This window comes from Amblyomma maculatum, chromosome 1 (genome assembly GCF_055883805.1).
Source record: "Amblyomma maculatum isolate TAMU_Amacu chromosome 1, ASM5588380v1, whole genome shotgun sequence".
Lineage (NCBI taxonomy): Eukaryota > Metazoa > Arthropoda > Arachnida > Ixodida > Ixodidae > Amblyomma > Amblyomma maculatum.
Window position 1 is genome coordinate 215,104,081 of NC_139344.1, and position 24,378 is coordinate 215,128,458.

Here is a 24,378-nt window from a genome sequence, read left to right on the forward strand (position 1 = left end):
CCGTCGTTTTTTCTAATGGCATCCCATTAGAGCCCGTTGTGAAGAGAGTGAATACACAGTATGAATATGTCTTGGGTGTCTGAAAGAACCTCGCAGTATTATGTAAGAAAACACGAGTGAGTACACTGCTGTCGCTCACATCTTGACAAGCAGCGAACAACCTGTCTTACTTACAGAGGAGCCAGTCTTCACTAAAAGGCTGGAGCCAACAACTATCATGCTCCGTCGCGGTGGAGAGCTTCAGTGCCGAGTCATCGGAAAGCCGTATCCCAAAATCAAATGGTTCAAAGACTGGCAACCCATCTGCAACACATCCCGCGTGAACATCATCTGGGAGGCACCTGACTTGTGCACCTTGGCGCTGAACGGCTCCATAGCTGCCGATGCCGGCCTATATTCGTGCTCCGCTTCTAACATTGCTGGCACGGCCTCCTGCTCGGCTATGCTGAGCATCGAAGGTAAGAGGGCCACGTTCACCTCCTGCGCGGTATTGAGAGCCTTTCAGTCCATTCGAAAATGGTACGCATGATGCCAGTCATACTACGCGGCCGTAGCAATTAGCGATAGTTCTGCAGGAGCTGCTAGCCTCACAACCGATCATAAAGGGAAAGAAACTTTATTCTAAATAGGCTGTGTAGCACCTATATAAGAGGCTGTAACGAATGACCTTCAGGTTTTTTTCGTCTGGCTTGGCCTCCTGCCCTTCCATTTCATATTTCCTCCTCCCCGTAAGCGGTTGCAGTGAGCACACCGTTCCGAACAGCCTTTTGCTTCTATTTCCACCTTTCCGTCATTTCTCCGAATCGCAGTGAGAATTACAACAGCCTGCGACGTAATCGTAATCGCATTCACAAAGCTAACGTATTGGATTTTATGTATCCACAACTATGGAAGAAAGAATAACCTGTTCCGAAACATATATATGTAAAGCACCGAACCGAAGTGCAGTGTCCTTTCATTGATAATTTTTTCAGTAAGTGAATAGGAAGATTCCTCAGGAGACACACACTTCAACATTGACTTTGGAGGCAGTAGGCTACTACAGACAGAAAACGTCAATGCAGAGACAATAAAGCTTTCTCGTACTATCACCGCAACAATTTTCAGTCTTATTTGAAGCAGATTTATATTCTTGTCTATTGGTTTTTCAGTCACTGAAGGCCTATTTACCAGCCCGCGTTGCTGAATCCTTTCTCAGAATATACGTTGTTCTCATTTAATATCGCAAAATTGTATCATCCCATCAGTGCTGGCGATAAGAAGCTTGCTACAAATTATTTTTTGTTAGTCCGGTTGTTGTGAAACCTTGTCATGCGTTTGTTGGGTTCCTACCTACAACGCCTTAGTGTCGTTAAAATAACGGCGCTTTCGATTGCCTTCCAGAATCTGAATCCGAATTTGACTGGAGGACGTATCGCCAACCAAAGATTATTAGGCCCAAGTCAACGCATCTCGAAGACTACTACAATCTTGGGGACGAACTTGGAAGGTATGTGGTGTCTTATTGTAGCGAGATCTACAATTAGCTACCAGCCGCGCATTTCGCGGTGGCAGGGAGATGCCAATTGAGCGCATGCGCCGTTACCATGGCAACTGGCGAGGAGCAGCAGGTGCGGCGTGGGCTTCACCGTCGCCGCGGTCGCGCGCCCGCTCCACCATCGGAGCCACGCGTGACGTCACGCGGATGAGCAGTTGTGCGCATGCGTCGACATCATGGTAACCAGAGAGACCATTAGGTGTGCCGCACACTTCGTCGCCTCCTCTCAGCACGCGATCTGTTACCCGAACCGTGCGCCGTATGCGCAGCATTGCGTATAAAAGGCTTAGATGAAATAGGCGGCTGTATCAGAACGTTTGATATATATGCAAAGAAGGAGAGTCCAGCGGCTGCTACACGGGGATATGGAGGACTTGCGCTGCTCAGGGGGTGCCACGAAAACGGTGCTAAAAGCGCCCTCTAGGCGTCTGCTGGGTTTTACATATCCCCGGCGTCATGCAGTCAGTATGGATCCACCGCTTTAATTTGCGTTATGTGCAAGTTACAAACAACTTATAGCACTGAAAATGTTTTCAGTGTTGCCACGATGTGAAAAAAGCCATAAATAAACCAATGTCAGGTAATATACGACGTGCAGAAATTGGAGACGAAGTCTCAGCACGCTGCCAGCCTGCCGGGTGTAGCGCGAATTCGTGGAGTTATTCGAAAGCTTTGCATGCAACTAAACCTAGGTACGTGAATACACGTAGCCGCAACGGGGATAGGCCGCTTAAATAACCCTTCTGAGGCACGAACAGTCTTTCCGATAGGCACCATGCGCGGGCCGGGCATGGGCCACTGGGGATTCGTTCATGCAATGCGTGCTTGTCCATGAACTTGTAAGTTGATCCTGCACTGGTTTTTCGCTTTTTGCGCCCTGTTTCGCTGATAAGTCGCGCTCTAATGTTTGGAAATACAAAGTCCACGTACTGGAAAATCACACAGAAAGCTGAAGCTGGGACTGCAGAAACATTCAAATTTGCCGCGGCATGAGTTTCGGTGTTCGTAATTAGGTGCAGATATCAGCGCAGGCACGCTGACCTCGTTCTGCTGCTCAAATTCCAATCGCCTTTAACTTATGTGAATGCAGCTCTCGATCCAGATGCGTTTCCCTGTTGACGCAGTGGGGACATCGCACATTAGAAGCGCACTGTCAGTTCACGAACGTGCGGTGTATAACGACCGAAATGCTATTGTCGGCTGCTTATTGATTATTAATCTGCGCCAAATGTCGTCTATTGCTGTTTCCTTTTGAAAGCGAATGGCTGTTTTCATTGAAATAGCAAACGTTATAAGTGAGCTCGAGTTTGCCGTCCTCACCTTTTGTTGCTTACGTAGCATAACGGACGGTTTCTCTAGCGATCACAAATAAACACGCGCACATAGCTGGCTGTACTTTATATATTTCACCAGATCGCCCGTACCAATCATACTGTAGCCCCGTTTCGTGCGGCTATGAAAGAGGTCATGTAGAGTCGAACAATGAAATTGTTAACTTGTCTGTGGCACCCTACGACGCAATCGGCAATATAGCGGCGGGGATGATGTTTCGAGACGGAGGGGTAGGCGGCAAGATCGATGCCGCATGCTTTGAACATTTCGCAGGAAGGCAGCCACAGCATTTTCTTGTTTTTTTTTTCTTTTGTTAAGCTACTGCTGGTTCACAGTGATGTCCATGATACATAACGAATATTTTCATGCTCACGAAGGGGCAGAAAGAAGCGCGAGTCGACGTAGAAAGCCTGCGAGATACGCGCTGCAGCATAGGCAGAGCCGCCATTGTACCACCCCGTGGCCACGGCGCGCCGCCGGAGCCCATCGCGGCGGCCACGACTACCCAGTCAGGCTTTTCTTGGCTGCCACGAGGCAGCGCCGCGCTATTGAAAACTCTAGTACAACGTTCCTATAGAGAGGAGAAGATCAACTCTTCCGATCCTGAGGTTGTCACCTGGCACTTGCAAGGCTACCCAATGGGGCACTACTATAGACCTTGTATACCAAAGAGACTCTACCAAATTGAAATACTGTACAGACAAAATTGAGACCCCTGCATGCTACTTCACAGATGAACGGGCAGTCTTCGCATCTGTCAAGGAAACTCAATGTCTCTCATTGCTGAATATATAGTGATTACAATATGCTCGGCCAGAGAAACGTAACTCTCACTACGTATATCCTGGCGTTATAGCTAAGCTAAACCACTGCCTGCCTGCCTTTCTTTCTTTCTTTCTTTCTTTCTTTCTTTCTTTCTTTCTTTCTTTCTTTCTTTCTTTCCTTCTTTCTTTCTTTCTTTCTTTCTTTCTTTCTTTCTTTCTTTCTTTCTTTCTTTCTTTCTTTCTTTCTTTCTTTCTTTCTTTCTTTCTTTCTTTCTTTCCTTCTTTCTTTCTTGCTGCCACTGCTTGTGTACCCGCCCATTAATATTTTAAATTCAGCTAAAACTCATTCTGTGTTTTTACGCAGGGGAACACAAGGCGTAACGTATCATGCCGTGGAGCGCTCGACAGGCAGAAGTTTCGGCGCGAAAACCATGCACGGGAGAGGTCAGTTCAAGGACTGGATGAAGAGTGAGCTGGATATGATGAATCAGCTTTGCCATCCTCGACTTCTGCGGCTCTGGGACGCATTTGAAACAAAGAATTCCATGTCACTGATCACTGACTTGTATCCTTTTCACTGCTTAGTTTACGTTAAACAAGGCAACAGCGGGGCTTCACCGTAATTAAACCGATTAGGACATGCGGAGCCTTTAGCGCACAGATGAGCGTTGATGTAGACGGCAACGTGCAATGCGCGACGTACGTGCAATGCGCAACGCGAGAATGTGTTGCAGTCGACGCACAGGATGGCCGGCTTACGACTTTTCGTACCCGCTTCCCACGAGAAATTCCGGGCTTCGAATCGACTGCTCTCCGAAGTATTCTTTTTTTGTTTTTTTTGTTTTTTCAGTGTGAAAGCACTATAAGCCGACATTCAAATTGTAGAAGAATTTTCTAGGCTCTGAACCTCCAGATTAGAGCTTTAGCACTAAACTCTAAAGGCAACAGGCTTTGCGTAACTCTTGTCACTAATTTTTGTAGAGGAAAATAGCGGATTTTGTGTGTTCCCTTCGCAGTTAACGCAATAGGCTATACGCGTTGAGTAGATTTACCCTCATCGTCACAACAAAAGATATAGCTCTTTGTGTTTTGTTTTTTTCAGAACACTCGATTTCTTTCTGTCTCAAGGTGCCACTTTCGTGACTTGGGCATTTTACGTGATAGCGTATGCAGCTCGTTCGGTCGAAAAGGCGTCGCCGTAATCCAGAGTTGAGGAAAACGTGTCGGAAAAACCTGCGCGTGATTTCGTATCAGAACAGTGACGTAACCGTCGTTTTTGCAGCGTTCAGGTTGGTGTCATACCATTTCGCTTCCCATTTATCATTCATCTGATAATCAAGTTGAGGGCTAGTTTGCGATGGGGATTCGAACCGACGACATATGGAACCCCAATTGTATGCCGTTCATTGTAAGTGTAGGTGTCCACCGAGAAGTGAGACGTACACTGCGCCTTCCTTTTCCAGGAATCTAAACTAACAACAAAACAAAAATCGCGCAATGAAACGAAGCTGTTAAAGGTGCTGTCGCATCTACTCCTACGGCGAAGCTTGAACACCATTCTATCTTTCTTTTTTATTTTTTTTTTTTTTTTTGCGCTGTCTTGTAAAGGGTGCTTTGCCACAAAAGCATTTTAAATGCGGCGAAGCTACTCAGCAGAGTTGGCCGCAAAAGCTATGCGCTTTTGCTTAACATTATCGCAAGTAGGAAAACGCCTCCACTTTTCGTCTGGAAACCACTCTAACGGAGGATCATATGGGAACTTATCTTTCATCTCACAAACGGTCTGCAGCACTGCAGAAGCTACGGCGATCTGAGTCAGTCAGAACGGCGTGCGCTGCATAAATGAGGTCCTCCGCGTCCGTCGCCGTGCGACTGACGTGTGCTGCACTTAGGAGACATCAACCGACTGGGCGGACGCCTTTCGTAGCGTAGCGTTTCGCAGCAGGCTTCCGCTGTGCTGTGCTAGTGCGGACTTTGCTAACTGAATCAGGAGAAACGCTCGTTTTGCTTATCAAAGAAAAAGGCAGGACCACATTTCCATTTACTGCGATAACTGTTTGAAAAATAGCCCAGCCTGCTCAAGTATTTAAAAAACTATTCGCGGTGCCCCTGCGACCTGCATGGACGAGAGTGCCGTAGCCTCCACAGTGCTGCAAACAACTCGCGAGATGGCAGATTAACGGCGGAAGGTCTTACTTGCGGCTTTGCGAAATTCCGTTGCTCGCCAAAGTCTGTAGATCAGTACAGTGCCTAGGACACTGCGGCGTAAATAATTTAAAATTAGGAGATGGGAAACGTACATGGTTCAAATGCGCTCCCGATTATAACTGCAAAGGGACATTGCTTTTTATTTCTAGACCTATTTGGAGAAAAAAAAAAAAAAAAAGGTGCGCTATGTATGTCAAAGGAATTTAAAACTGTTTTTGTTTTTATCGTTGGGAACGATTTGCTCTTATTCGCGGTCATATTGTGCAATACGCAATGAATGAGGAGCACTTCACTTTTCATGAGTAAATGTCTTATTTTCAGTTCACTTCACACGTCGAAAACAAGCATCGACGCCTCCGTCTACCAGTGTGCATAGCTATAGAGTACCAGCCTCGTGGAAAGCAGTAACAGACACTTATTTGTGGCCGCATCTCTTTGAAAATAGAGGGGGGGGCAGTTGCACGCTACGCGAAAGCTCCTAAGATTAAGATCAGGAGCCTTAGACGGGTTAATGTTCAGACTGCACCTAATTCACATGTACAAGGGTTATGCAAGCTGCAGCCAGAATTCCTTCGTTTCTGTACTCAACCTGAAATGCAATAGTCTCAATTCACTTGTCTTCTTCTAAGATTAAGCCTAGACTTTACCTTGACAATGGCTTTCAGCTGTGGTGGTGGTCCGCTCCTGGACAATATCATTAGTCAAGACAGGGTGTCGGAACATCAAATCGCAAACTACATTAAGCAGATCCTTGAGGGCCTCAACTATATGCATGCCCAAAACATTGCACACCTTGGTCTAACTGTAAGTAGCCTCATTTTTATTATCATGTGCTGTTATACTGCCCTACCCATATGAAAAGGATTTGTTTACATCGTTTATAGTGCAAAATATAGGAAAACTGCATAAGCAAGGCTAATCCCACCGGTAGCATACAACTCAACTCAACTGCAGTTTCTGAGTCCACTACCAGAGTAAACAAGTCCTATTTTCATCTATCGGCCAACATTTTGTCTGACATTAGAGTCGGCACAGTTACACAGTTACTGTTTGCCTTGCCATGTTTTTGACTGCATCACAGTGCAATCATCATAGCGATGTGGTGAGGTCTTGTTTCCTTGGTTCGTTAAAATGTGTGCAGTTTAATTAAATAATGCGCAGACTTTCTGGCTGTCATTCTAGAAGTAATTTCTGCCCAAGCGTCATTGTCTAGTTTGCCAAATTGAGTTCTAAATAAAAACAGACTGCTCAGAGAGGAGAACAGCAAGATAGAAATGTAGCGTTTTACGGAGTGGCAGATTTTCTGGCACCTCGTTTCTTTTTCTTTTTTTTTTACTTCTTGGCAAGACGCTCGAATCCTAGCTAAATTACAAGTTCTCACCGATACTCACAGAGTACGTGTTGATTTCTCTCGTTTTTTGGCGCGCTGTGAATTAATAGTGAATATGGTGTTCGGTAATATTCTTGTCCATTTATTATTTCTACTAGCTCGGCGATGCTCTCGTGGCTCGCGAGAACAGCGACGACATCAAAATTGGCGACTTTTCGCTCTCCACGAGGCTTCCGAGAGGAAAAGTAGTCATTCAGGAGTACGGACATCCCGAGTTTGTGGCTCCCGAAATAGCCAACAAGAAGCCAGCTAGCCTTGCTTCAGATATGTGGTACGTTACTGCCTCGAGAAAAACGCTGTGGAGTGTTTAAGCGTCATCGTTACATGCTCACGTCCGTCAAACTCCCCCCTCTTTTTTTTTTTTTTCATTTGCAGGAGCGTTGGAGTCATCTCGTACATTCTGTAAGTACTAACAACACCTCCTCATTGTCTTTCTGCAGGAACACTGCAGTTAAAATGCCGTGAATACGATTGTCGAAATTTGATATATTGATAACAAAAAAAAAAAAAGACGTTAGCAGATATTGTCTACAAGTTAACTTCTCGTGTTTTGCGGCTAGCAGTGCGCAGTACGCGCAAGAATATATGGTCTGTTAATCAAGAGAGCACCTAAAGGGCAGGCGCAACTCCAGAGGCAACCAAACGATTTCCACGCTTGTTAAATGTCAGTGAATGCACTAAAGACGAGCGAATACAGCTTTACAGCTTGGTAGTGAAGACTGCTCAAAGCTGCTTTCTCAGAAAGTGTTCTTTTATGCACGAGCAGATTATAAATAACTCCCCTCCCGTATTGTTCCTAACAAAATCTGCAAGACTTGAACAGTCGGATAAGTGTTTTACAGCCGTGTAGTGCCGCTTACGGTAGCGATCAACATCAGTCAAGTGGGCAGTAAATTAAACGAGTCGTATCCAAGATTCAGCTTGCAAATTCTCTCGGATAGAAGATGTCTGCATAATACGCAGTACAATTTTTTAGGCCAGTTACTCTAGCGCTTCATCTCGTCGCTTAGTCTTCAGTGACGTCTGCAGTGTAATATCATGTTGATGGTATACGGTATACATATCGGCATTATTTTAGGCATTGCAAAAGTTTGGTTAAAACGAGACTGAACGATAAATGCTGCAGCAGCTTTATTCGCATAAAGAGATGCCTAGCTTTTTTTTTTTTTCGTTGGCTATTACGCGTGACCATGCTACTTAAATTAACGCCCCAACTACCGTAATTTGTAAGGCAAGCCGCCTGCTCATTCTTACCGTATATCTGTGGACATGCGTAAGACTGCATTATTAATTTTTCGACGTGGTTTTGCTTCAGTGTCCTGCAGAAGACTCTCTTCCTTGTTCACGGGGGAAATTGCGAGTAATTTATTGAAATAACACATGTGGCAAAAGTCAGGAAAACTTTTCGGTTTCCCAATGCTGAACTTTTCGGATTCTTTTTCTTTCCTTTTTTTTTTTTTTTTTTTTTTTTTTTTTTGTTTACTCCAGGCTTAGCGGAATTTCGCCATTCCTTGGACTCAATGACCGAGAAACTCTGAAGAATGTCCAGAACGGCAAGATTAACTTCCTACATGATGGCTTTGCTAAAGTTTCCGACGATGCGCGCGACTTCATCTCCAAGTTATTAGTATTTGAACCAAGGTATGTTCACCACAACTTTTCTGGCTCTGCATTTATCCCAAATACCATCTGTGGAGAAATGATTAAGACTAGCCAACAGCTCAAACTACTGCGTCTTTTGTGCTATGAGTGGAGCAAGCTATGTTTAACTATCTCGACATTCGACATGCATGTGCATTAAGATTCTGTTAATGGTGCGAGTGCAAGAAGTGTGCACTAAGAAAACCATAACATTTCTTCTTATTTTATCTCAGTGAAAGAATGGACGTGAAGACAGCTCTTGAGCACCCGTGGCTTAAGGTGGGTACATCCGAAAGCTTATTTTGTCACTGGCATTCTCGAACCTTGCGGATATTTCGAAGGACTAACATAAGCCTAATAAGACATCTGGGGGTTAACTGAACAATCGCCATTTCCACAGATAACAGAACGTCCAGACAGGGGTGAGGGCCTCTCCAACATTGACAGGCTGCGAGAGTACCAAAGGCACTGGAGAAACTGGGTAAGTTAATGCTTTCTTGTAGATAAAGCAGCTCCTTCATAGTGTGTCGGGAGGTAGAGCTGCGAAAAGATACCTAATTAAAAATACGTGTTACAAAATATGCCTATGTTGAAGACGTAGGTTTTATACCTGCTAACGTTTTTTTCTGTCATCTTGCTCCTCAAGGTTTCTATTCTCCTGCTGCATGGCTATTGATTGTGCGCATCACTGCTTTTTCTTAAGCGTAAATTCTCTGGCTACTACTACTGACGTCTATCAGCGAAGTGCTCAACTTGTACGCCCTCTTGCTTACCGCAGTACGCCAATGCCTCCTGCCGGAACACGTACAGGAGAAGGACGATGGAATCATGCTTTACGCACCCAAGCAAGATGATATATCCGCCCGATGAGGTTTACACGCCACCAATGAGTCCTGACCGAGAGATCTCCCGTTCGAAGGTCAAGTCTGCACCCATCGAGGGACCCGGAAAGGGCCCCAACGACCGCATGGACATATCTTCTGAGAGCAGGTACACTTTTATTTCGTTACAGCTTTTGTGCCTTGGATAGCAATTTTCCGGCATGGGCGTACTCTAGAGAATCAAAATCTCAACGGTGGTTCTTAGGGGTAGCATGCCAGTCCTGCTCTTTCAGAGATAACTGATTTCTGGAGCAACTGTCACAAAATAACTGGACCAGCGTTGCATGTGCGCATTTTGCTTAATATATTTCGCGTATTTACGGACTGTTCTGCACTTTTTCCATAATTGTTTGTTAACCACGCAGCTACCAGAGCGGACCCGATACATATCTGCTTCAGCTCAGAGACGTTGACTTCCCGCTAAGAATTCGCCAGTACCTGAGGGTCGGCGCATCCCGAAGCCCAAGCCTCGCTGCCAGTCTCCGCGAAAGGCACTGGGGTGGATTCGACGTGAGTGCTTTACGTCAAACTTGTTCACTTTGTTTTGTGCTTTAGTTTATACAGCTCGTAAAAGATTCGTACCAAAAAATATGTTCGGAACTTAGATTCGGTCCTCTTGTAAATTTTTTTTTCTCATGTCATTAGGGCTGTCGTCGGTCCTCTCAGGACAAATTTCTTATTTTCTCCTATTTCTGCAACTACCGTTTGTTCTAGATATTTAGACAGCTTTGTGGTGCGAAATCCCCGCGTTGAAAGACGATAAATTTTAGTTCCTCAGCAAGTTCCAGCAAATTCTGAAGTGTTAGGCAAGTGTGAATTTCCTCTGACGCGCAATGTTCACAAATACTGGTTGTAAATTCCTCGCATCAAGTACTATTCTATAGAGCAGGGGTGTCAAACACGCGGCTCGCTGGCTCCAAAAATTTAATCATTTGTTCCGAAAGCACCAGCCAGCTTCAAGTCAGCTTTACCACCAGACTTGTTTCCCAATTAAAGCCAACTAAATGATCTTGCCCCCAGCCCAGACGGTACGTGTTCTTAGCAGAAATGATAAGAAGCACTGGCCCCTTAGTCTGCGTGTACTTCGGGCAGATACTAACTGGCTTCATGAGCAAGGGCCAGGCAAGGCGCCCTTTCTTTCATCTATGAACCTGCTTTTTTTTTTTCTCCTCAGAATAATCGAGTACTATATTTATTAGGCGTTGTACTCTATCAGTAGTCCTCATCGAGTCATACTAAAATGGCGGCCTTCCGGCGTTCAGGCACAATCTAGCACGGGCCACTTTTCTGTTCAAAAAAAAAAAAGAAAAATAGGCGGTTGCGGTCAAGGAACGAGGCGTTTGGTTTATTTTTGCTTTTTATAGCTTTGTATATAGCATTTTAAATGCCTTTTTTTTTTATTGCGTTTTGCAGATTTTTATTTTCTTTTTTTTTTATTTTGTTTTCTTTACTTATTTTTTGTTATTTTTTTTTTCTACTTCAAGCCCGCTATGGATGAAATTTCCTTAATGTCTTCCATTTCAATAAGAATTTCAGACCCCTGCTATGCAGCTTGGACATGTAGTTGAAAAAGCTCGACAAGATTTACTACTACTCAGTTTTTCTTCGACCCCCCTTCTCACTTGGCTTCATTGTCACGTTCATTGTCACTTATCTTTCTTGTGCGACATTATAGCCTACATTCAAATTTCTTAAACCTTTCTGCGTATTTGCGCCATCATAATTTATGGATCACCAACTAACCCGCCCCTTTACTTCAGTGAATGTTCTCTGTCGCAGGGGGCTTGGTATTCGTGAGTTCGATTTTTGGCAGCAAAGTAACAAAAACCCCCGAACAGAATGACTTTGGTTCACTTTTAGCAACCCTTCCAGATGACCGCACTGAGCTGCAGCAGCCAACCATTGCTGCAGCTTTGTTCGGAAACTAAGCATTCAATGCGGAACAGCCTGCATTAATCCTTTTTTGCTCCTAGTATTTTTCTGGGCTTGAGAAAAGCGGCAGATTCAAATTATTAGTGTTTTTTTTTTATTTACACTTTTGTTTCGAGCTTTTTTCGTTTCCTGTGTTTAATAAATGCACAACTTGTGCCACTTCGGAGCTAATACTAAGGCATTCTTCAACAACTGCGCAGAACACTGCCTATCTTTCATATTGCCGGTTGTAAGAAAGAAAAAAAAGCCTCCTTTCTTTGTTTGCATTAGTGATTGCACATATACATCCATCACGCAATGAAGGCGCTAGTGCTAACGTGTACTCTGCTGAATGAATCACATTGATCATCATCCACTTGCGAATAACTGCCTTCTGCTGCTGAACAACCTAAAGAAACGCTATTTTCGTCTGATACGGGCAGATCAACGAGCGTGGAACAAGGAACGTGTACCCTCAAGTGGTCGTCCGAGAGCGCAGGAAGTTCGTGGACGTCATGGACGAAGAGATCGACGACGAGAAGAAAGGTCTCGGCACGCGGAGCCTGCCGCTGAGGTTGCAGCGAGAAGTGGGCAGCCTGGGCTACGCCCACCACCAGATGGAACACCTCAAGCACGAAGCCTGGAAAGACAAGACGTCCCGGGAGAAAAGCATTGGTGGGTCTATATTTTTGCCCGCGGTCGACTTTTTCTCGAAGTCTGCAGCCACGCGCGCTTTATATACGAAACTGGAACTAAAATGTCTCCCAGAGGGATATGGCAAGATTTTAATTACCTCTAAAAACTTGCGTGGAAGAATTAATAAATTTTGTTGGACCCCAGTAGCGCAACATAATTGCTCCAAGCTTAACCAAGACCTTAAATTGCGAACACCTTGTCTACAAAGCTGGACTGGTACGACGGTCATGAAAATAGCATGCGGACAACGTACATATAGATTGAGAAACATATATTAGCGAGAAATTCAAGAAAAACATAAAAGGTAATAGCAAACGTGCACATTTTGAGCTACTATTTTGTTTGCAGTGATACACTGCTGAATGAACTGAATGAACAGCAAAACGTCTACCAGTCTCGTCTCTGTTTTCTTCTTACTTCGTTTTTGCAGGAATGGCGCCATTCTTCAGGGAGAAAATAGAGGACTGCGTCATCCAGGAAAATGACGAGGTGGTCTTCAGGTGCCTGGCTGTTGGAAATCCAACGCCTCAGTATTCATGGTTTAGGAACGACAGTATTCTAATTGAGAGCAGTAGGGTTCAGGTGAGTATCCCCGGTTCTTGTTTCACTCGGCATGGTCTTAATCGCCAGACTTCTATTATTGCATATGTCATGGGCTGTGTCACGTAGCAGTGAAGACAATCCGCAGGCGTCCGAGTTTCGATGGAGGCGATATTAAAAAAAAAAAAAAAAAAGCGCCCTCGTTTTGTGTGATGCGATGTTAGTAGACGTGAAAAAAATCCCTCGTGGTATAAATTAATGCAGAGCCTTCCACTACGGTTTTCACCAGAGCGAATATGTCGTTTCGAGACTTTAAACTCTGCCATTAACAATTTTCAGCTTCAGTAGGACATGCAAACCTGCTGAAAACCGCGGTATTTATTGGGCCAATATCTGCCCATAAAAGCAAGGAGTATGGTGGCAGCGATGTGTAAGTCTAGCATTCAGCATTCGTTGGCCAAGATATCTACGGCTCCCGACTTCGTGCCATTTTACCGCTGCGCACAAGTTTCCGTATCAGGAAGTTCGCGTACATGATGACTGTTTTGTAAGAGACGGCAAGGCGCGTTCAACAGGCTGTGCAACCCGCCCCGGGACGAAAAAAGTTACAGGACCCTGTATCTGCGCCGATAAATAAAACGCACTGAAAAAAGTGAAGGGAAACATGACACCCAAAGTCGGCGCGAAAAGAAAAAAGTAAATGGGGATTTTAAAACAATAGTGCGTTTTTGGGAACTATACAACCAGTGACCTTGCATCGCGTGGCGTGACAGTTTTTAGTGCGTAGCACTACTAGCCGCAGTCACAGATTTCGCCATTGTCTGTCCGAAGCCCCCCCCCCCCTCTCTCTCTCTCTCTCTCTCTCTACGTGAACTTGAAGTCGAGAAAGACAAGGAGGGGATGCGCGTCGCTCGGCTTAGCGAATCCGACCGCCGACGGCTGCGTTTTGATGGGGGTGAAACGGAGAGGCTTCCGTGTGCTGTGCGCTTTCACTCCTCCCACCTTCCTCCTTTCTCTTAAGTCGTTGTTCAGGTGTCCACGGAAAAAGTATGACAGATACTGCGCCTTTCGTTTCCTGTAAAGCAATTTATTATCATTTAAATAAACAAAGTACAGTGTTGAATCATATGCATGAGAACATTTTTTATCAAAGCAAAACGAAGGAATAACAAACTATAAAATGCATAGAAAAGTATAAAAGGGATAAGAAGTGCTGCGTACATACTTCACATTTGATAAAGTGTGCAAATCGGCTGTAACTTCTATTTTTTCTTTCTTTTTTTTTTTTTTTGTAGTTGTGGCTCTTATGCATTTCGTAGATATGCGTTTAGTGCATTTTTTCTCTGTCTTCTCCTCAGATCACGCAAGACGCCGATGGCAGGTCTGAACTACGACTAAAGCCCGGAAAAGCCTACGACGTTGGCTTGTTCAAGTGCGCCGCTAGGAACAGCCATGGCGTTGCCCTGTGCCACGCTAGGCTAAAGATTGGTGGTTAGTGCAATTTATGATGAGCTAATGGTTACAATCAGTGTGCCTCCTTATACCTCGCACATTTTTTTCAAAAAGAAGCTGTCCCCTATGACATTTAAAACTTCAATCGCACCACACATAACCCCAGGTGGTCTAAATTTCCGGAGTCCTCCACTACGGCGTCTCTCATAGCCTGAGTTGCTTTGGGACGTTAAACCCCCCAAACCAACCAACCAACCAAAGCCATTGATGATCATATATACCGGGTGTCCCAGCTAACTTGAACCAAGGGGTACAAAATAATATATTTGAGGTAGGTCAGTGCAACCAATTGCATTCAACTGCCAGCCTCCTTGGGCACTACAGGCAATTTTTTTGTTTTGCAATTGCTTAATTAGCTAATTATGTTAATTTATCTAATTTATTAAATATCGACTTTAGACCAAACATGTAAATTGGAAAGTTGTAGAGCACCTTCAGAAACACCCATTTCATTAATTGCGATAAAGAAAGTCTCACGTGTATCGTTTTTTCCGGGCTCAGAAGAAAGCCCGCGAAATACAAATAATACCACGTGACTAGTGCATTTGTGCGCCGCGATTGTGGTGCTCTCAGTCGTGGTTTGAGCGAACGAAATCAGCTGCGGCCGTGTCTTCTTGGCCCCGTTAAAGCGGCAGGCTGATATGCCTGCGATGGCTTCTTCGCCCGCGTCAGACAGCCGGCCCACGTGACGGTGCAGTAGCAGCGAGAGCGGCGAGCCGACACCACCGACATTCTAACAAGGCATCCTTCTCTCCCATCAGCGAACGTCACGACAAACGAATGAGCGATAAGGTATCAGCCACTGAATCTGCGCATACAGGCTTGGGTAAAGGGGCGAGATGTCATCATGTGACGCGACTAAATTAGCGCTGCACCTTCATTTGCCGGTTATTTACCGCCATCCGCCTGTCGTGATGTAGGCTGCTGCGGTGCGCAGGCCTGGCCAAAATCGCGGTGGCGACGGGCGAGCTCGAGCTCGCTCGAACCATCGCCAACATTTCTGCCTGCCGCTGCAACGCGACCATCGGGTCACAGCCGCAGCTTATGTCGTTCGCTCAAACCACGACTGAGAGCACCACAATCGGGGCGCACAAATGCGCTAGTCACGTGGTATTATTTGTATTTCGCGCGCTTTCTTCTGAGCCCGGAAAAAAAGATACACGTGAGACTTTCTTTATCGAAGTTAATGGAATGGGGGTTTCTGAAGGTGCTCTACAACTTTCCAATTCACATGTTTGGTCTAAAGTCAATATTTCAAAAATTAGAGAAATTAACATAATTAGCTAATTACGTAAATGCAAAACAAAAAATTGCCTGTAGTGCGCAAACAGGCTGGCAGTTGTATGCATTTGGTTTCACTGACCTACCTCAAATACATTATTTTGTAACCCTTGGTTCAAGTTAGCTGGGACACCCGGTATAGCCTTGCTTGTCCCGTGCGCGGGTGATAAGAGAAATGATGTTGAAGACAGTGGTGAAATATATATATATATATATATATATATATATATATATATATATATATATATATATATATATATATATATATATATATATATATATATATATATATATATATATATATATATATATATATATATATATATATATATATCCCCGGGAAGTTATTTTTTCTGAGGCAGGTTTTTGCTTCGGCAGCAGCGTACTGCATAATACCCCTCTTTAGGAATACTGCGTACGTGAATGCTGGTTTTCTGTAAATAGTTGTCAAATCTGGACTGAAACGTTTGAAGTATTCATCCTGTCTCGCAATGCCAGCACCCCTAATAAGCTGGTAGATTTGGTAGATGGGGAAACTTGTCCCATAGTGCGAGGATCATGACCAAGGTGAAAATTTGCAGTTTCTTAAAGCATACGCAGAACAATCAGTCCGCTGTGTAAGCTCATTTCTGGAGTTTTTATTGCCATTCTATACCGTGCCCTCAATTTTTGTTTTTTTCATACACAGAAAAGCCGTCCCGGCCTGAGCCTCCCACCTGTAAACAATGCTCGTCCCACCAAGCATACGTCCAATGGTACAGTCCTAAGTACGACGGAAACGCACGAATTTTCTGCTTCTGCTTGGAATACAAGGAAACCTTGGGTAAGGTCTACCAGCTAATAAAAACCTTAAAAATGCTTCACTTGTTTTACAGTTCAGTAAGGTCCAGTCTGCGTATCAACAAAACATGCATGATTCATTTGAATACAACTTTCGTCTCCGATAGTATAGTTTCAATATACGCAGAAGCTCGGCATAGCGATCAGAGACAAAAAAAAAAAAAGAAAGAAAGAAAGAAAGAAAGAAAGAAAGAAAGAAAGAAAGAAAGAAAGAAAGAAAGAAAGAAAGAAAGAAAGAAAGAAAGAAAGAAAGAAAGAAAGAAAGAAAGAAAGAAAGAAAGAAAGAAAAAAAAACACGTCGACATAGGACTCCCACTAAATTCACGGGTTTTATTTTATGTGTTAGCCTGTCTTTACAGTTGTCGGAAGGTCATATCACTAAGGAAATATATAGCTCAGATAATATGGAGAAGACAAAAAAGAAGGCAATATTGCATTCACATCCGCAATAAGGAGAAATAAAAAGCCTCGCCTCATTTCGTCCAAACTGTGTACATGTTCCCTGTAGCTACATTATTTACCGTGAGGAGGGAGGTGGCAGTAGAAATGAGAGAGAATCACGATACCAGGACGAATATTTGGTTCTACAGAAGAAGATGCCTTTGCGCTGCCACATTTATGCATTAGAGCCAAAGTATATTAATCAAAGAAGAACTTATTTCGTAACCTTCCTTGAACGCGTATTGAAATGAAATAAATGTGCAACCTGATTTTGCTTGCGCGAATTACAGAATTCAGCTCGAAACCTCAAGCAATTGGCCATAAATAATTTTCTATTCAAAGTCACATGCCGTAAACTTGCGACGACTGTGTGTATGTTACGCGGTATTTAACACAAGTAGTAACATGACCGTATCATGAGTAAAAACTGCATGCCCATATCTTAAAATTTCTACAAAAAATAACTGCTGACAAATCTACGTCAGTAATCGTCACTCGCAGCCAGTTACTTGCTCACTCGGAATATAGATGAGACTGCTTCCCTCTACGCCACATAGTAACATAGCTATTTAATATACGTGCTTAAAAGGCGTCAGTTCTAACATTGTGGGTGCTACGCCGCAGCGAAATAAGGTATCTTAACCCATTACTTTTAACAGAACGATACAGCATGCACCGATAAGCATGTTATGGGTGGCGCTGCTCACTAAAGAATCTTTAAAGAGAGCAAGGAAATAGACATATAAGAAAGGCGATCGAAACAATGCCCGGAAAAACATATCATCATGGGCCTCCTGAATAGCTGTGTGCACCTGCTAAGAGAAAGAGCCGGCTACAAGCTTCATTAAAGAAGCCTAGGTGGAAAGGAATTACAGGAGACTTCGGCTGCGCTAGCTTCGGCTGATTGTTCATGTAGCCGCTGTTAACTTTGTAGCTAAATTTATAAAGCAGAAATCACGCTCGCAAACACTGAAGTGCGGCATTCAGTCGTCACAATATTGCGGCATATAGCATTTAGACCCGGGCCTTAAATATTTAGTGCTCCAGATTTCTAGAGCAGTAGAGTAGTTCGAACCGATTCTAAACTTACCATCTGCTTCCCCGTGTAACCGTTCCCAACTCTAAGAACAAGCATTTCATTTATATTTTCACCACGGCCTAGTGCCATGTCTTGGCCGTTAGCAGTTTGGCTGGCACAGCGACTTTCAGGATGAGGTACTCTTATCCACAAGTGGTGAAATCGACTTCATTTTTAACAAATAAAATATTTACCTTTTACCTAACACTTTGCTCTTAGCGCTTTTTATATAAAAAATGTTTTGCCCAATGGATGAACCACTTTCACTATTTGACAACACTGTTTCTGTTCATTTCCTAGGAGCGGAATGGACGAAAGTGTCAGACACAATAACGCAAGAGTTCTGGGTGATTCCTGACTTAAAGCCATCGACGTCATACATGTTCCGTGTCTGCGCTAAGAATAAATACGGATGGAGTGATTCGAGCCTGTCATCCGACCCTTGCACTACGGCAGACGAAGGTAGGGGCAGGCCTTTCTACAGTTGAGCAAAATTCACCTTAAAGCAAAGGATCTAAGAGAATGGTTTTCGTGAAGTGGGTAACAGCTGTTTGTGATTTACAGATCTAGAAACTTGGTATGGGCGTTTGGATCATCTACCTAAACATAAATAAACCCGTCCCCATCACATTTGCATGAAAACGCGTTACAAACTGGTGTAACTACATATTTATTTATATTACGGTGTACGCAAGGCATTTCAATAGCTAGCGCCATGTTTACATCTTACGATGGAATAAACACGTGAACTACATGGATAATAAGAGCAGCATCAATTTTTGCTTTATTACGCCAGAATTTCAGCCATTGTCGAATAACTTAAAATATAAGAGCTCTATTTTAGTCAAGAGTGATCTATAGTTTAATACGGATGTGTTTATCGGGATCATTATACATCATACCTTATTAGTAAAATACAAGTTTCGAATAGTGCAGTCAGATTTCTTCAAGTAGCTTATAGCCGGAAGCAGCAGCCAGAAAACAGACGTTAACCTAAATGTCAATATCGAAAGAACCGTAGAAAAAAATCTCACATTAAATGTTTCCGCAAAATTCCAAGATTTGAATTAAATTGCTTACGTCAGTATTTAGCATCTGCAGCCCCCTGCGGTAATAGCCTATTGGGCGATGCAGGTATTTAATAAATAAGTGAATAAATAAATAAATAATTATTAGCAATTCCAAACGCAGCAAGCTAATCATGTTCGATCTAATAATTCAAGCTCATACTTCTTTTTTAGGGTCAGCACAAAAGATCCAGCTTTCTCGAGAGCACAAGCACCAAGAAGAAATATTCGAAGGAGAATATGAGATGGAAACTAGAGTTCCTCTTGACTACGCCCAAGAAACCTCACCAGTTCAGCTGGAATCGGGCTCGCTCAACGAATTGTACACATTCAGCTCGGAGCTTGCTGTGTAAGCATTTCGATTTATATGCTCCCCTCACACTAAAGAATAGTTGTACGGGCTAAATGCACATTGTTCGTGCTGTTTCAGTCGAAAATGAGAGCAGAACATACACGAGCCTTTAGCGTCTCTGCTGGGGCCCCGAACCCCCCTGAATAGGAATGCATTGTGCAGGGGCAACTGCTATTAATTGGCACAGTTTTATGTTTCCTCTGAAGCAATTTTTCCGTCTCTTTCAGGAGAGCTTTTCTTCAACTACAGCCACTTTTTGAGAGTAACGAATAAAATTTTCACTTAGGTCCCGATGACTTCTGTCAGGAGAGAGAGAGAGTAGAACGTTTTATTTAGACCAGCGGATGAAGAAGCTCCGGCGCTCAGCCACTTGGGACGGGTGGCGGGGGTCCCGCCTGTCAGGACAACGTACATCGAAAAAAAATTGGCAGTGGCTTAGCTTGGTTAAGCCTGGTAATTGCGAAAGCAATAGCTATGGCTACGCCTAGGTTCAGCTGGTGGTGTAGCATGGTTGTGGTGCTTGTGTTTATGCTTATGGTTATACAGTGATTCACTCTGGCCCCGGCATATGGTTTAACTATTGTTTATTGCGGGGTGCTACCTGGTTATTCTATGTATAACTATAGTAGCGAGGCAAGGGGTGCCGCGGCTGCAACGATATACTTGGTTGTGGGTGGGGTTAAGGCAGAATGTACAACTGCCGCTCCGGCACCGGCTGCAACGGCATTCTTTACGCCAGCAGAAATGAAAGCATCCCTGGAGACTGCGTTGGTTCCACCTGCCGCTAGGCCACCTCTTATAGTATCCAACGTTGCACCTCCGGCGGTAGCTGCGGCTGCAGTCCCATAATTCTTCTTAGCTTTAGGAGCATGTGGCACAACTGTAGCTCCGCCCGGCCGTAGATCAACGTTGGGCTTAACTCTCGGTGTGTGAGGACGTACCCGAACCGGCGCCCCAAACGCCGTTCTAAACGGTCTCACAACAGTCTCGGGGATGGCGATGGTTGGATGGAAGGATGGAATATAGGAGCGTCCCCTTTGAAACGGGGTGGTAGCAGTAGCTATCATGCTCATTTGATAGCTATCATGCTATTATGCTCATGACGTCACTCCGGCTGTAGCGCTCCCTCACGGAGGGAGCGGGAGTTAGGCCGCGGTTGGTAGCTACCGCCTCGCGAGTTGACGGCGCGAGTTGGGGCCCCTGTTTTTTCGCAGCTGTGCTTGGCGGCGCGCCAAAGGTCACGCTAAAGGTCAATGGTAGCTATCGCCTCGCTACGCGAAAGGCTGAAAAGAGAAAGCAGTATTGCTTTCGCAATAAAAGGTTTCAACCAAGAAAAAACCGTGTGGGCTTGGTCGTTTGAGACTATGCCTTGTCGTACCTTCAAATAAATGACATTTGGCATACTATATTCGCAGTGTAATAAAAACATAAAAGCAAGTACAGTGCAGGTTATTTAAGAGTGCCAATGCATCATACAGTTTACAGGAAGAAGCATGGATAGTGTGCTCCTCTGGCGCACTCTGTGAAGCACGCACTGACGATGCCGAGACGAGAGATTTCGTTTCCATAAGGCTGGACACTGAATCCAACTTCGTCTTTTTTTTTTTTTTTGCTGACGCTTTCTGCACTTAATGTTTCTCCTCCTCACGTCATTGCACGTTAAGCGCTTATAAATTCTACGCACTGTGAAGAAGCCTCAGTTTGAACTCGCCTTTTGACTTTCAAACAACCGACCGCAGGAAAAAAGAGGTGTCTCCGTTTTCTTTTTGCTTTTAGTGGAAGGTTTGGAGCCGTCGTCAGTGGCACGTCGAAGAAGCTTGGCTGCGGTCTTGCCCTAAAGGTCGTCCTAACTAACACCGACCCCGAGACATCGGCCCACCGAGAATACGAGGTTCTGAAGAGCCTCCGGCACGAACGAATTATTGGCCTGAAAACGGCCAGCATCCACGACGACGTGGTCGTTCTCGGCCTGGAGAAGTTGTGCGGCATGGATGTTCTTACCTTCCTTTCGACGCGCCACACATACAACGAGGACATGGTGTCACGAATCATCAAGCAGGTAGCTGCGGATGTTGTTTCGCAACGTAAAAGAAGCACGTGAACCAAAAATTTCTACAATGTATACATCTAAGTTTCTTTTCGTTCGGTAATATTATGGGGACAGAGCAAAATCCTTATCGATGGCGCTGTGGAAAACAAAACACAGTTTTTTTGTTGTTGTTTTACGAATACAAAAAAAATTCGGCTAGTGAAACGGGTTCGGCTAATGAATAATCGTGTGTCGGCGAAACAAGCTAGTTATACTGCCGTTTTGTGCAGAAATATTAAACTCGCATAAAGCAACCTGGTTCTGACAACTGCGTATTCAGCTTGGTAGATTCCTCTACTTTTGAAGCTTTTGCTTTATCGTTTAATTACGGCCGTAAAATTATGTTGCCTCGCGTAAAACATTCTTGTAGTATATTATGATATAATCTTTCTAAAAGCATAAGCAGTTCCAGGTGTACCAGTTGCGTTAAGGCGTGTAATGGTTTTAAGGAATGTTCATGCAGTGAGAAAAGCCGAACGGTCACAATAGGAACATATATAGACATACCGCGCACATGCTCCTTTTTTGACCGTTCGGTTTTTTGTCTCTATGAAAATTGCATAAGCAGAAAGCAGCGTACTTCAGAATAGGAGAGTCGGCCCATCATTGCATGCCATTTGGGCTCATATTGAAATCTTTGGAGCTAGCGTTAATAACATTTATATTTGAAGTGAATTTAAATCTCAATACATGACTTCTTGAGTCAGTGAACGTTATTGCGCATGTGTATGCAAATAAAGAGCGCCTAGTGGCCTCAAAACAACCAACCAGTAGAAAGTAAGACCAAGTATTTAAACTGCCTGGCCCCGATTGTTTGTACCATTCACTAAATCACTGTACTGTCCATCGTCTGTTCGTAGGTTCTGGACGGTTTGGAGTACCTCCATTTCCGCAGCATCTGTTACATCGAACTACAGCCTGACAACGTGGTGCTGACTGACGCTCACAGTTGCAATATCAAACTGGTGGACTTTGGTTCGGCGAATTTCGTTCCAAGAACAGGAAAGATTCTTCCGCTGGATACGAGTGCCTGCCTAGAGTACATCGGTCAGTATCAGTGCTTGTGTACCAAAAGGAAACCAGACCAAAGAAAGCATTTAGCCAGAGTGCGTAACTAGGGAGATCATTTTTTGCTCTTGGACTCTATTCAGCACGGATGGGGTGATATGTGGTGCGTTGGGTTTACATTCCGGAAGCGATACATTGTAAATGGGGGACGCCATAGAGGAGAACTCCGAATAATTCAGACCCCTTGAGCTTTTAACCTTATCTGAGATCGCACAACACGGGAGCGTTTTAACATTTCGCCGCCATCGAAATGCGGCCCGGCGTCACTAGGATTTGATCCCGTGTCCGTGGAATTAGCAGCCGAAAGCCAAATCCACTGAGTTACTGAGTCCATGCGGCGAGTTTCATGGAAAAGTTGTTTTGTGCGACGTTATTAGCCTCTTCTTGGGGGCGTCTTTGCAAATATAACTGAAAAGTAGCAACAACTGTCTGGCAGGACCAAGTGCATATGATAAGAGCTTTCCTGCGGTATAAGCCTTCTTCCTAGATCAAGAATAGGCCAAAACACGCGCCAGTCGTAAGCGTTACCGGTAACGCACGCACCACGCAGCGGCTTCGCACTCTGCTTTCGTTCTGACTGTTGAAGCGTGAAGTTAATGAACTAAACTTTATTGAGAACTTACTACATCGCACCACCAATTTTTCTGCGTTTTCAATAAGCAGAAGCGCCATGAATCGAAAGAACTAAACAAGCATCCCTATTTGCATAACAACGCTTAACTCTTCGCCTGTCCCGGCACTGGGCACAGTCTCAGTAGGATGCATTTCAGCGGAACTTCAGCATGCTACACACCATTTTGCTCTCGACAGTACGCCTAAAGTTCAGAGGCACTTTTTTTTATTGTTCTTTGTTTTTGCTTTTTGCGCAATAGTGCATTCATCACGCAAGCCTGATATTTAGCGGCGGATACTCGAAGGCTTATATGTGGATTAGTCATCACAGAGACAAAATTCTTTTTCTTTCTACCTTCACAGCACCGGAGGTGCTAAAAGGAAACGAGGTCTGCCATGCCACGGACGTTTGGGGAGTAGGCATCCTCACGTACATACTGTAAGTACTCGAATCTGAACGCTAGCGCCTCATTGTCGCTCTTTACTTTTGAACGCGTTGACTCCATAAGTCCCGAGTTCGTCAAAACCTTCGGTAACCAGTGCCCCTTTCCAACTTGCGCAGGCTAAGCGGCCACTCTCCATTCCTTGGTGCGAACGAAGAGGACACGAAGACCAACATTCTCTACGTACGCTACCACTTCGACAAGCTGTACAAAGAAGCTTCTACGGAGGCGACGCGGTTCCTCATGCAGCTTTTCAAGAGGACTCCTGAGTAAGAGTTCCACAGGCTGCGGCGACCACTGGAGCTTTGTGGTCGCTTTCGTTGTTTAACTGAAAGCATAGAACGCAACAGTCATTTTTTTTTTCTTTTCATCTTAACAAACGGTCGATTACTAAAACCGCCGGAAAAAATTTATTCATCCAAACTGGGAACCATAACAACCAAATTCTTAGAAATAAGTCTAGAAGCATGCACGTAGCCAGATTTTAGGTTTCCGAAACACATTTTGGAGACTGGGCCAGCTAGCCACAGCGAAGTGTGCAACAGATGAGTAACCTCGAATGAGGCTCTTTCGAGGGCAATTTGTTCTTACTTCTTTCTCGACGATTGGTCTGGCTAGGGAAGAGGGCTTGTAATTATTTGTTAACTCCCTTTGTCTTCATACCCTACGCATCCATCGCTCAGAAAGATCATGAG

At 44.4% G+C, this 24,378-nt stretch overlaps 1 protein-coding gene across 5 annotated transcripts in view; it reads left to right on the plus strand.

Moving 5' to 3' along the window:
• The window catches only part of Obsc (Obscurin), a 195,875-nt gene that overhangs the window by 168,865 nt on the left and 2,632 nt on the right, over window positions 1–24,378 (plus strand). For all 5 annotated transcript variants that reach the window (XM_084590270.1, XM_084590275.1, XM_084590271.1 and 2 more), the window contains 21 exons: window positions 177–458; window positions 1,384–1,489; window positions 3,998–4,198; window positions 6,507–6,645; window positions 7,330–7,502; window positions 7,607–7,633; window positions 8,720–8,872; window positions 9,106–9,151; window positions 9,273–9,353; window positions 9,651–9,862; window positions 10,119–10,263; window positions 12,108–12,339; window positions 12,791–12,942; window positions 14,259–14,391; window positions 16,382–16,516; window positions 18,353–18,514; window positions 19,294–19,468; window positions 21,248–21,530; window positions 22,421–22,607; window positions 23,604–23,679; window positions 23,803–23,952. In XM_084590270.1, coding sequence (XP_084446396.1) covers window positions 177–458; window positions 1,384–1,489; window positions 3,998–4,198; window positions 6,507–6,645; window positions 7,330–7,502; window positions 7,607–7,633; window positions 8,720–8,872; window positions 9,106–9,151; window positions 9,273–9,353; window positions 9,651–9,862; window positions 10,119–10,263; window positions 12,108–12,339; window positions 12,791–12,942; window positions 14,259–14,391; window positions 16,382–16,516; window positions 18,353–18,514; window positions 19,294–19,468; window positions 21,248–21,530; window positions 22,421–22,607; window positions 23,604–23,679; window positions 23,803–23,952 — 3,250 coding nt within the window. The remainder of the gene's footprint in view (window positions 1–176; window positions 459–1,383; window positions 1,490–3,997; window positions 4,199–6,506; window positions 6,646–7,329; window positions 7,503–7,606; window positions 7,634–8,719; window positions 8,873–9,105; window positions 9,152–9,272; window positions 9,354–9,650; window positions 9,863–10,118; window positions 10,264–12,107; window positions 12,340–12,790; window positions 12,943–14,258; window positions 14,392–16,381; window positions 16,517–18,352; window positions 18,515–19,293; window positions 19,469–21,247; window positions 21,531–22,420; window positions 22,608–23,603; window positions 23,680–23,802; window positions 23,953–24,378) is intronic.